We start from the raw sequence: 13,019 nt of genomic DNA, 5'->3' as shown, positions 1-13,019 counted from the left end.
TATTCCTCTAAAGAGAATTCTATTTAGCTCTGTACCCGGTTTTTTAGTTGGATTACTTGATTTGTTATTTTTTAATTTCTTTAGTTCTTTATATAGTCTGGATATTAACCCTCTGTCAAATATAGGGTTGGTGAAGATCCTTTCCCAGTCGGTAGGCTGTCATTTTTTTTTCTGATGGCAGTGTCCTTACAGAAGCTTTTCAGTTTCATGAGGTCCCATTTATCTTAGAGCTTGTGCTCTCGGTGTTCTGTTCAGGAAGTTGTCTCCTGTGCCAATGAGATCTAGACTCTTCCCCACTTTTTCTTCTAACCAATTTAGTGTGTCTGGTTTTATGTTGAGGTCTTTGATCCAATGCAGCCAGTCCGGATGAGAACTGATAGGCTAGGGTCAGATGGAAGGGGAGGAGGACTTCCCCTACCAGTGGACTTGGGAGAAGGGCATGGGAGGAAATGAGAGGAGGGTGGGATTGGGAGGGAAGGAGGTAGGAGGCTACAACTTGAGATATAAAATGAATAAACTGTAATGTAAAAAAGTAAAAATGACATTAGAGGCCCTTCTCTTCTGACAGGAAAAATTTACTGTCTCTTAAGCCATGTTTGGTAGTTACCATCTCTATTGAGTCTTTTTGTCACATTATGTCTCAAAACAAAGCTCTACACCAAGGGTGAGGAATAGCAAACCAAATGCCTTGTCTCAGCTGGTGGCTGCTTTAGACCACAGTAGTGTGAAGCAGGTTTGAATTCAGTGTTCTCTTTTTACAGAATCTGAGCCAGTCACCATAAATATCCAAGACCTACTTTCCTGTTCTAATTTTGCAGTGCAACATAGATATTTGTTTGAAGAAGACAATCTTTCACGGTCTACACAAAAACTTTTCCACTCAACAAAATCTTCAGGTAATTCCAAGTGAAATATCACTACAAGATAAGCTGCAGCAATCTTTCAGCCTGCCAACAGACTTGGCTGAAAGAGGAGGAAATTAATTTAGCTGCAGTAACTAAAAACTAAACTAAAAGCAGCAGTCAGTAGTAGGCATCTTGTCCTTCAGTGTACAATGAAAGCCTCTTCCAGTGTTTTAAACCAACACAGCTCTTTCCCAGTATTTACAGCCCTGGATCTGGATGCATGGAAAAGTCTGAACACTTTTCATTATCGTTTCCTGAGTACTGATCAATCCCATTATTATGTGTCTGGGAACTGTAGTAATTCTTTCCATTTGCTTTTCAGGAAGCGTTTTGGAAGAAAACCAGGAACAATGCAAATGTGAAAACCTTATAATGTTCCAGAACCTTGCAAACGAAGAAGTAAGAAAATTAACCCAACGCTATATCCATTTCCGGTAGAATGCTCAGTAGGTATTACACATATTGGCAAAACCTTATAACAGTACGTTTCATCCACAAAGGCAACGCTGAACCAGGAAAGACTTTTTCTATAACAGACACCACTTAGTTGTTAGCCGCTAGTATAGGAAGACGAGCACTAAGGCCGATCAGGCAGTATGTAAAGTAAGAGGGGAAGCACATACACTAGGCATTAAGTGCCTCAGATGCATGCTTAGGCAAAGTATATTATAGAATTCAAGAGTTTCAAACTCAGTCTAACCTCAACCCTAACCCACGCAAAGCCATATGTGCAGATACACATACATTTGAAGAACTGGGTGTTTCCCTTTTCTTTTTGGCAGCAGAGATCCTTTATATCAGCACTCTAAGAGAAGGAAGATTCCACCAAGGGAACAGGATCCAGTGACTCAAACTGGAATGCACTGCAATAACATTCAGTGCCATTGAACACACGGCCAGTCACTCCAAACTACAGTAAGCTTACTAAAGCTAGCTGATACAGACCTCAGTCAACACCAGCTAGTTCATAGGGAAATGGCTTAATTCTCAACTACTCCTGTGCCAACAGACTTACCTAAGAACAGCACAATGCAAGTCTGTCAGTGGAAGAGGAACTGGCCCCCCACTTAGAATGCCTTCCTGACAATAGGTAACACTCTGCCATGGGAATAGGAAGGACTAAAGGGCTTACAGGTAACAGAGCTTCCTGTCCCTTTCTACCTACTGCATGTGAAAGAGCATTAAGAGAAAACTTGAGGCCACTTACTCCATAGCTTTCTTTTGGCCTGTCATTGATGAAACCCCACTCCTACACAATTCTGACTTCCCACTTTACATGTCCCAAACTGAGCTATTATACCATGACAAATTAGTTTATAAGAAAGGCGTGGATAAATTTAAAAAATACTTTAAATATATTTAATGTATATGAGTGTTTTGTCTTCACACACACCAGAAGAGGGCACCAGATCTCAGTATAGATGGTTGTGAGCCACCACGTGGTTGCTGGGAATCAAACTTAGGACCTCTGGAAGAGCAGCCAGTGCTCTTAACCACTAGGCCATCTCTTCAGCCCTTAAAAACAAACAAACAAACAAACAAAAAACTTAAGGAACAGTTAAATTCAACCTGAACTATCGGGCTTTGTTTTTAATATGAACTTTACATGAACTATTTTTATATTGTTTTAAAGGTATGGTACATGAACTACTATAAATGTACAAGGGTTTTAAAATACTGGACAGTTTAGTTTTAATCCCAAAGCTGTTTTTTTTTCCTTAAACTTTCAGTACTTAAATCAAGTTGTGCTTTATTGTAAGCTAAAAGATAGTCCAGACTCCTTTTCCTTAACGTGATTTACTAGAAGAAATGACACAAAGAATGGAAGCCTTGGAAAACCGCCTCCGATACAGATGAAGGCTAGAAATGCTTCTATGTGTATTTGTACACTGTCATAAAAAGGATTTCAACAATGGCAGTGGAGCCTGAAAGCAAAACACAACCAGTACAGAAGACACTGGATTGTCTGGCTAGAGAAAATAGAGACACTGAGGTGTCTAAATTCATTAGAGGTGGGGGTAAGGAATCCTTTTGAATTCTAAGATGAGTTTACCATAAGAATAAATAAGCTGTGCAGTGTTCTGCAACATACTGTGCACATGATTTGCTTCTGCCAATTGAAGAGTCTCAATTTGGCAGAAAACTGACTCCACAAATTGCTATTTTTTTGTATTGGAATTTACCTTGATGTAAAGACATGTCATGGGGAACTATGTTCTGTAATAGGTTTAATTTTTATACAGTATTAAAAGCCATCACTCCAGAAAAGCGTTGAGTAACTAGTTTAAATATGAGAAAAAAATCTTGCTATTTGGTAAGTTCTAACTTGGGCTGCTCGAGCTCTCAGTTCTCCTGTTCCCACCTCCATAGGCCTGGGAACACCGGTATATGGCATCAAGTCCAGCCTCACTTTAAATTATGTGTACATGAAAAAAGCCATTATAATCAAGAAAAAAAAAAAAACAGGTTTAGATAATGCCATTAAAAAAAAACAAACCTCATCAGCTCAGTACAAACACTGTCTGACTAGTGATAGTTACTGATGTGGCATACAGGCTCTGGAAACACACAGTTCGTAACTATGTGATACCATTTGGTATCACACACAGGAGACCTAAAAAGGAACTAGTGTATAAGTCACTAGTGTATAAGGAACAAATCAGAAATATCCTAAACATTGAACTGTATAATCCGCCCACAGATACACATTTATAGACACACACCCCCATATCCACGTTGAGACACAAAACCCAGTATCCCAGGCTGGCCTCAAACTCACCATGTAACTAAGGATGACCTTAAACTCTTGAGCCTCCTGCCTTCACCTCCTTAGTGAGGGGGGGTTTACAGCTATGCACCTGGTTTACATAGTGCTAAGGACTGAGCCTAGGACTTTGTGTATATGAGGAAGGCACTCATTAACAGCCACATGGCAGACCTCATAAAAACTTTAAAAGCCAGTGACAATTTGAAACAGGCATGAGTTCAAAGCCAGCCTGATCTATATACTGAGACTCTGCCCACCTCCCAAAAACTCCAATGACAAAGCCTAGCACTGCAGCAATTTCTATGAGCATACACACAGATTAGCTATTCAAAGATATATTAATTATGCACTTTAAGCACAGGAAATGAGATAAGTAAGGGGAACTTACAGCATTACTCATAAATTGCAGCTTTATAGAAGACAAATTAACATCTTCCCCATGGAAGGCCTGAATTTTAAGGTATTAATCTTATATATCCAAGTGTTTTCAACACAATGTCCTCCCAAAGAGTTGCTGAGTGGAAGAACATTTCCTAGGCTTCAACCTTACCTGAACAATCTTTCTAGGTGTCGTGACTCAAAATACAAGTTTTCACTGCAAAGTATTGATTGGATGACAAAGATTAAGGGACAAGCCACATGGCTTCCAGTTTTCTTCACGCTCCCTCTAGTGGCACAAAACTGCCTACCCCTTTCTCCTTAGTGCCATGATAAAGTACACAAGCTTCATGAGAAACAAAGACCTGCAGCTAATCCATCACATTTAAATTAGGGACTGGCTGGGTGTTTGCTGCTGAACTACATTCCAGGCTCCCACACCACGTAGCTGTGCTCAGTCACCAGCAACTCCGGCTACAATCGACCCAATGCCCTCATCTGGCATGCATACTCACTTGCCGACACATAAGGAAAATTAAGTTTTAGGTCCTTAAATTTTTTTTTTTTTTAATTTAACCTGGGGCTGGATGGCTCAGCAGTGAAGCGCACACACTGCTCTTCCAGAGGATCTAGGTTCAATTCCCAGCATCCACATGGCACCTCACAACCGTCCACAACTCCAGTTTCAGGCTTGACACCCTCAGACATACAAAACACAAATGCATACAATAAATAAATCTAAATAAACTTCCTCAAGTGTTATCAGAAATCTTAGTTTAAGCATTTCATTGGGGATCCTAACCTCTTTAAGCTTGTATGTTATCTGTAAAATCAAGTTCACAGTGCTGTCTTGTTGAGTTGTCACAGGACTGAGTACATACATAGCCAAATATCAAAAGACGGCTTGGGGGCTAAGTGCACTTGCTGTTACTGCAGGGGACCCAGGTTCAGCTCTGAGCATCCACGTGTCAGCCATCTGGAACTGCAGTTCCAGGGGACTGAACAACAGCACCTGGCCTCTTTGGACACATGGTGCACTTAAATGCTCACAGGCAAAACACTGGAACAAATCTATCTTTATGCTGGAGATAGGGCTCAGCAGTTAAGTGCAGTTGTTCTTGCAGACGCTCCAGGTCGTTTCCAGTATTCTCAGGGAATTCAATGCCCTCAATGGGCATGAGGCTTGCAAGTGACACACAAGATATACCAGCTGCAACCAAAATACTCATACACATAATTCTTAAATGTTTTAGGCATGTGTGTAAGCAAATCCTACGTACACAAGTGTCCACAGATTCTCTAAGAGGGTGCTCAATATTAGCTGTGATATATTTTTCATCATCAGTCTCACAAGATGGGGCTTAGGGAGCTCACTGAGGAAGATGAAGACAAAATGAATTCTTTGCTTTGACTCTCTGAATGACACGGAATAGGAAATTAAATAGTAAATGCACAGAATACTGAAAAATTACTATTAAGAAGATAAAAGGTAAAAGTCCTGGACTAGGTATCACAATTCTAATTGGGAACTGTGTAAGCACTAGAAAATATTCACTCAAAATTTTTATGCACCATAAAGTTGAAAACACTGAATCCTTAGTTCTCTAGGACTGAGGTTTATTGAGAAACACACAGGACTAATGCAATTTTTAAAAGGTGAACTCTAGGTGACACCTAGATCAAATACAGGTAAGCCCAGAATTGGGACAGGAAACCTTTTGATACCATGGGCAAAAGCAAAGTTCCAAAGATGAACCAGAGAAAACCTTTCCAAGAAAAATGACCTCCACATTATATAACCAATTCCATTCATGACTAACAAGTTTTTTTTCTTAAATATTGTTTGAGCCTTTATAACGGCTTATCTCATGAAGAAGAGAACACCGGAATAGGTTAGACTTTTTTGCTATAGCAAGCTTAAATTGTGTCAGACAGTTTTTGGATATCTGCCACAGAGTGTTGCTTGCAATCTTAAGATCTTCAACATTCAAACCTCTTGTCTGGCAGCTGTCTCCATACCCAGCAGAAGCGAAGGAGATGCAGATAAAAGACAGCTGGCTAGAATTCCCAACAATCCCCTGAATACTGAAGCTACCCAACTGAAAACCTTACTTTTTTATGAGAATGCCACCTTTTGCCATCCCTGATTTGGGTCTGTGACCTTCCCCCAACACCGTGGCACTTCCTCACAGCTATCCCATAAAAATCCACAAGAGCAAGGCATGTTTCCTATCACCTAGCTTTAACCTACAACTAGGCAGTGGTGGTTCTAATCTTTAATCACATCTTTCAGGAGGCAGAGGCATCTCCGAGTTTAAGGCCAACCTGGCCTAGAGTGCCAGGACAGCCAGGGTTATATAAAGAAACCCTATCTTGAAAAACCAAAAAACAAACAAAAAAGGCCAACTTAGTATACAAAATGAGTCCAGGAGAGCCAAAGCTACACAGAGAAACCCTATCTCAAAAAACAAAAACAATCCTCTGGATTTACACACTTCTTGCAGACACAGCGACTACACAAAAGGCATGTATAAATTAAAAACCAAACTTACACTGTATTACCACTACCTACAAAGCCCTAGAAACCGCAAATAGCTTAGTGGCAACACACTTTTGTGTGTCTGAGGACTGAACCTGAAATCTCCAGCACCCTGTAAAATAAATGGTGGATGTTCAGGTTTACCAGCCTGCAATTCCAGCACTTAGGAGACAGGAGCGATTCCCGAAAGGAAGCTGGGTACCTAGACTAGCTGGAATTGCCAAACTCTAGTTTAAGTGCTAGAGAGAAAGGAAAGTATCTGTCAACCTCTAGCCTAAATACACCCACCCAAAGAAAATACCAAATGGCCTTCTGATTTAGAGACATATTAAATAAACAGAAATGTGTATTCCAACTTTGGAAAGTTGGAAACACCTCTGGTGCCAAAACATTTTGCATACAATGTGCTATCTTTAACAAAATAAAACCCCAGCTAAATGGAAACTAGGCAGTATAACTTTTCACCCAGGTCTTGCCACCAGACCCATGGTTTCAAGGACTCTTATTGCTACTTTTAAGTATAAGAGAACTAAAAGGTAGGAAGAAAACAACCCAAATGGACACAATGTTTTTTTTTTTTAAAAGGAGCTCTGATAAAGTTTTTATTAAAGGAAAACTTTCCTGGTTCACTTTTCACCAGTCTGTTCCGGCATGCTTCTAATAATATCAGAATCACCTAGAAAATAAAATAAAAATTTCACAATTCATTTAATGGCACCTGGTAATCACACAATTCCCCCACATGTTTAGCCAAGAAGGCAGATTAGCACTATGTGCAAATTACAGTTGCAGTTGTCACTCTTAAAACCAATTAAAGATACCTTATAATCTCAGCCATCCTATGATCACACTTCTAATACACCACATCTGGCTTGTCACCAGCATTTAAAAAACCAGACCTAGGTAAAGAACTAGGTCTGGGGACACATGCATGGTCTTAACTATAGCGAATGTCTAGCCTGTCCTGATTATCACAGAATCAGAACAGTGAGAATATTCGCAGAGTTCTACAAGGCAACTAAAACCTCCCAGCTCAAAACACAAGACAATATGTATCTGTAGGCATTCACCACAAACTGTTTATTCCCAAGCAACAAAGATTACTTTTTGTTTTGCCTAATATTTCCAACCCCTACCAAACTTTTTTGTGGAGAGGGAATTTGAGACTATTTCACTGTGTAGCCCCAGCTGTCCTGGAATTTACTCTGCAGACCAGGTGACTCACTTCATTAAATATCACCTCAAAGTTAAAAATATTTTTACTTACAGAACAGCCAATTCCAATGTACTGGCATGCATTATCAATTTCTCTACAAAATAAAATTATGGCATATCTCTTGCAATATTAAAGTTCAAATAGTCTGAACTCAGGAACCAAAACTACTAAGAAGGATTGATTTAAATTAGAATGAAAATGTTTTATGATTTAAAAAGCATACCTGGGTCAATGATAGCCAGTGTGCATACTCTGTAGTACTTTCCACACGCTGTGCCCAATTCAATATTATTGCCGCTGTAGTGATGGACACCAGTTTTAGCCAACATGGCATAGTATTCTATTTCAGATTTCCTTAGGGAACAACAAAAAGTTAGATAAAATGCCATACCAAGGTATTGACAGACCACAAATTGGTGAGGCTTGTTTGTTTTTGAGACAGGATTTCTCTGTGTAGCCTTGGCTGTCCCGAACCCACTGTGTAGACCAAGCTGGCCTCAAACTCAAGACATCCACCTTCCTCTGCCTCCCAGAGTACTGGGATTACAGGTGTGTGCCACGGTGCCCAGCTGTTGGTGAGGCTTTTTAATAGTAACCAAATCACTTACAACTCTTATAAGAAATTCTTTCTAGCCTGTCCTGACTATCACAGATCCTTTACAAGAGTAGCCTGCAAATTATCTACTGAATATCTACTTAAGTAGCATCCAGTTCTAAATACATTGTACTCATGTTTCAAATATTAAATAAGTTTACTTAAAAACTAAAAAAAATGCTATCTAGGGTAGTAAACAGTATGATAAGCATTAAAAAGTCAATGTTGGCCCAGAGAGAAGGCTCACTGAAATCTTGTATTGCTCTTACAGTTCAGTTCCCAGGATTCAAATCAACCATCTCACAACCACCTCACAACTCTAGCTGAGTTCATCTGACACCCTCTTCTGGATTCTCAAGGACACATGCATTCACTCACACACAATTAAAAATAAATCAATGTTAAATTTAGCATCTACAACTTTATATATTTCTCATGTCAACAGGTATTATATACTTCAGAAATTAAAAAAAAAAAAAGAAAAACTAAGGCATAGAATAGGAAGTGGAGAGCTGGAAACCTAAAAGTTCAGATGCCTACCCACCTACTACATAGTGACTGAGACTGCTGCTCAGACAGTAAACACTTCAGTATCAAGTTAATGGACAGAAACAATTAAGAGCTGAAACTTCCACAGAACCTTGACACTTAGTATGTGGCTGTTCAGACAGAACCCCAAGCTTATGAATGAACCTGATGCCCCACCCTGGACCCAGAGAGTCTGAGCTTGTATTTTAACAACAGATGTTGCCATAAATTAAAAACAAACTTGAAAGGTTTAAAATAAGACAAAACACTCCAAATTCTGCCACTGAGTATAGACACCCTACATAACTGTCTGAAGATGTGTACCACAGAAAATCAAGGGATTATATTCTGCAAGTTTCTTAAGCTTGGTTACAATACTCACTGGGGTCAAGTAAAAACAGTTAGTCAAGGATAAACATGTTCAGAAAACTAGACCCTGCTAAATAGATTTTATACCATCACTTCCATAATCCAGCCAGAACTTTTCTAAACTAAAACAGGCACATGCAATGGAGTATAATACTTCAAGCCTAGAAAGATGCTCAAAAATAGGGAAACACAAACTACACATTATACCTGCGTGTCTAGTATAGTTTATCTCTCCTGTCACACTGTCCTTCAAAGGTACATTTACAGAATAACACAAAACCAAGATCCAAGCATCAGAAAACCGTCATTAATTATTCTTCCCAATGCTGGATATTCGTCCACAATAAATTTACAGTCAGTTACACACATTCAGGTTCCCTCCATTACCTCAGAGCTGGGCAGTTGTTGGCGAGAATAACCAATTTCGCTTTGCCTTGTCTGATCATCTTCAGAGTCTGTTTGTATCCCAGAACATACTTTCCACTTTTCATAACAAGCTGGAGCCTAGAGTTGATCGACTCCAGAGACTTTTTCTACAATGCAAACATTTGAGACTTGGACGATAATTGTAGCCATCTCAAAACCAAATCCAGTTCCAGATTTCTAGAACTGAATCCTTTAACACCCTCGAAGTCTCGGAGAGACTTCGGATTCCCCTTGAATCCCTGAAACGTCAGCGGCATGCTGTCCACCCAGTGTGCTCACATCTACCCGCCCCGGCCCAGACCCAGCTCTCCACGTGAACCGGCTTCCGGGACCAGTCGGCTCCACTCACCGTCTTCTTTGCGGCCACCATCTTCCTGCCTTAGGTGCGGGACAATCCCCAACCTATCATTACAGAGGACAGAAGAGAGGATTATGATCCGGAGCGCCAAACACAAACCTGCGGAGCCCCCCAATCCTCCACCAGGCAGAGCTCACTCACCAAGAGCAGCCGCCAAGATGGCCGGGGAACGAGAAAGGAAAGAGCTCCCACAATGCAAAGCTCTTCTAGGCGGACAGCCGTACCCCGAGACCGGAAGCGGAAGCAGGGGCCGGTCATACCGGAAGGGCCCGGGCCGTTGGTCGCTATAGGGACCGGGTTAAATTGGTGGCAGGGATGCTGCCTGGCCTCCCCCGCGACTTGCTGTTCTCGACTTGGGTTCTGCGGGCTGACCGCGGGGGGCTGAATGGGAGTTTGGGACTACGGCTGAGGGCGCGGTGCGTGAGGCGGCGGCGACCAGGCTTTGGCCTGGCTGGGCTGGTCTCTGGCGAATGTTGCCTGGGGCAGGCTACTGGAGGATGCGGGCCGCCGAGTTTCCTGCGTCTGCCCTCCGCGAGCGTAGGCACCTCTGTCCATCCGCCTTTGACCTAGCCGGCTACCGCTCTGTAGAAGACTTCCCCAAGACACCTTTTGTGGCAGTTTTGTACCGTGAACATGTTAGCCGACTTTGCCCAGGGACCGAGGGTAAATTCGCCTGCCGCCAAGTGGAGGAACTGAGTTCAAAACCCTCGTGTTGGAAAGGTTGTTCTCTGACCTGCGCTTCGGTGCACACAGACGTATACAAAAGTAAAAAATAAGCATAATACAAATATTTAAAGAATCTTCTTGCTGTGAAACTTGGGCAGTCGTATAACTATAACATGAGATATTTAAGAAAAAAGGACTGAAAGCCTCTACTACAAGCACCAAAAAAAACCCAGGGTTGCCACGCCTCGCAAGCGTGAGGGCCTGAATTCTATGCCTAAACCTCCCCTTGTCACTTCCCAGAAGTCTGGCGTGGTTGTGCATGATTATAATTGCATTTCTGGAACATACTCAGATCCCCGAGGCTAGCTAGCCAGCCAACCTAGCCTAATGTGTAAGCTCCAGGTCTCAGTGAGAAACCCTGTGAAAAAAAGGTGGACAGTAAGCACACCAGAAATTGGCCCATGACCTCCGCCCAGCTGCACAACCATCTGCACCAACAAACTTGTGTAAGCATAGAAAAGAAAAAAAAAAAAAAAAAAGGAAAATCAGATTTGTAAGTAAGCTGTATGCTGTGTTACTTTGTTATGGGGGTTGGGAGAGTGAACACTCCCCAACCCCTTAAAAAAATAATTTTAAAAACATTCATGTGAGATAGTAACCTTGTTATTCTCAAGTTTTTACAGCTAATGTGTTATAGAAGTAGGAACAGAACCAGGTCAGCAAAAGAGTTTTGTTTTTTTGCTTTTTGGGTTTTTTTCTTTTCAAACAATTAAAGCTTATTCAACTGTTCTGGTCCATTTTGATGTGAATTTGACCAAGCAATAGGGTTAGATTACCATAATATTTGCTTTAATGTTTAGGCATAAATTATGTAAAAGGGTGCAAACCAGGTTGGAGAGATGGCTCAGAAAGGTCCTGAGTTCAATTCCCAACAACCACATGGTGGCACATTGACTATCTGTAGTGCGATCTGGTGAACAGGCAGAATGCTGTATAAATAACAAATCTTAAACAAAAAAATATGGTACAAATATAGATATTTGCCTTCTATTATTTTAGTTCTATAAACATTGATCTTTTTTGTTTGTTTTTTAGCTTTTTGGAGACAGGGTTTTTCTGTGTAGCCTTGGCTGTCCTGGACTCTCCTTGTAGACCAGGTTGGACTGAAACTCACAGAGCTCTGCCTGCCTCTGCCTCCTGGGTGCTGGGATCACAGGCGTGTGCCACTGCACCTGCCTGTAAACATCTTTAAATGAACTTTAAAAGTAACAAACAGCTCATCTGATTAAATAAGCATAGATTGGAGTTGTGACATTGCTGGTTAAAATACCACCCCACCCCATTTTTTTACAAAAATCCTGTGCTTTGCTGACTTGCTTTGTTTGTGGTTTTTATCCAATTATGAAATGGAATGTCTGCTTAAGTGCACTTTGCCTTATTGTTCTATTCAGGTACAGTTTGGGAATGTTGAGAGCCTTCTCTTCACAGTCTTAAATATTCTTGGTAGATACTTGATTACAATGAACCACACACTACACTTGGAACTAATGTCATGCTAAGACATAGTGTAAGCCTAAATGCTATGTGAAGAAATTGTTATGGACATCATGTATTTATTCCAAATGGTATCGTGTACCAGGTCCTGTGTATTGCTGGTCCTTTAAGGTGCTTTCAGAAGTGCTGGGTATAGAGGTATTTTAATTCCAGAATATGGCTGCTCTGGAAAGAGATCACACCCAAAGACCTAGGTCTGTGTAATCCAGATGGAATACAAACACACCTTTAATCCAGGAAACAGAGGCAAGCAGATCTGAGTTCAAGGCCAGCCTGATATAGAGCAAGTTTCAGGTAAAGAAAAGCTTAGAGCCAGAGTGGTGGCACATTCCTGAAATCCCAGCACTCTGGGAGGCAGAGGCAGGTGGATGTCTGTGAGTTAGAGGACAGCCTGGTCTTCAAAGCAACTCCAGGACAGCAAAGGCTACACAGAGAAATCCTGTCTCAAGAAGAAGAAGAAGAAGAAGAGGAAGAGGAAGAGGAAGAAGAAGAAGAAGAAGAAGAAGAAGAAGAAGAAGAAGAAGGAAAGGAAGAGGAGGGGGAGGAAGAAGGAAAGAAAGAAAGAAAGAAAGAAAGAAAGAAAGAAAGAAAGAAAGAAAGAGAGAAAGAAAAGCTTAGGTCCAGGCTTGATGATACACTCCTTTAATCCTAAACAATGAAAGTAAATTAGTTTGTAGAAGGAAGCACCCATGTTTGAAAGTGATGTTTAATTGAGTGG

General features: G+C 41.0%; 2 protein-coding genes and 2 non-coding genes across 7 annotated transcripts in view; 1 reads left to right on the top strand and 3 right to left on the bottom strand.

Moving 5' to 3' along the window:
• Matn2 (matrilin 2) overlaps window positions 1–3,173 on the top strand; it is a 134,805-nt gene extending 131,632 nt beyond the window's left edge. For 3 of the 4 annotated variants that reach the window (XM_060392962.1, XM_060392960.1, XM_060392955.1), the window contains 3 exons: window positions 762–896; window positions 1,228–1,326; window positions 2,707–3,173. In XM_060392962.1, the coding sequence (XP_060248945.1) occupies window positions 762–896; window positions 1,228–1,326; window positions 2,707–2,762 (290 nt within the window). In that variant the 3' untranslated portion in view covers window positions 2,763–3,173. The remainder of the gene's footprint in view (window positions 1–761; window positions 897–1,227; window positions 1,327–2,706) is intronic. The other variant, XM_060392957.1, reaches the window with a different exon arrangement.
• A 2,715-nt stretch (window positions 3,174–5,888) lies between these two features.
• Window positions 5,889–6,015, bottom strand: LOC132651492 (small nucleolar RNA SNORA28). The gene has a single exon (XR_009589129.1). It is a non-coding gene; the product is annotated as a small nucleolar RNA SNORA28 (small nucleolar RNA).
• Window positions 6,016–7,205: 1,190 nt separating this feature from the next.
• Rpl30 (ribosomal protein L30) lies at window positions 7,206–10,336 on the bottom strand. Its single transcript, XM_021660495.2, has 5 exons — window positions 10,223–10,336; window positions 10,073–10,125; window positions 9,685–9,830; window positions 8,029–8,159; window positions 7,206–7,265 (listed from the first exon to the last, which is right to left on the bottom strand). The coding sequence occupies exons 2-5, from the start codon at window positions 10,091–10,093 to the stop codon at window positions 7,216–7,218; spliced, it is 348 nt and encodes a 115-aa protein (XP_021516170.1). The 5' UTR covers window positions 10,094–10,125; window positions 10,223–10,336; the 3' UTR covers window positions 7,206–7,215.
• LOC132651445 (small nucleolar RNA SNORA72) lies at window positions 7,460–7,592 on the bottom strand. Its single transcript, XR_009589102.1, has one exon. It is a non-coding gene; the product is annotated as a small nucleolar RNA SNORA72 (small nucleolar RNA).
• Window positions 10,337–13,019: the final 2,683 nt, after the last annotated feature.

The sequence above is a fragment of the Meriones unguiculatus genome, chromosome 1 (genome assembly GCF_030254825.1).
Source record: "Meriones unguiculatus strain TT.TT164.6M chromosome 1, Bangor_MerUng_6.1, whole genome shotgun sequence".
NCBI lineage: Eukaryota > Metazoa > Chordata > Mammalia > Rodentia > Muridae > Meriones > Meriones unguiculatus.
The sequence above is the reverse complement of the archived record's forward strand: the minus strand, read 5'-3'. Positions and strand labels throughout refer to the sequence as shown.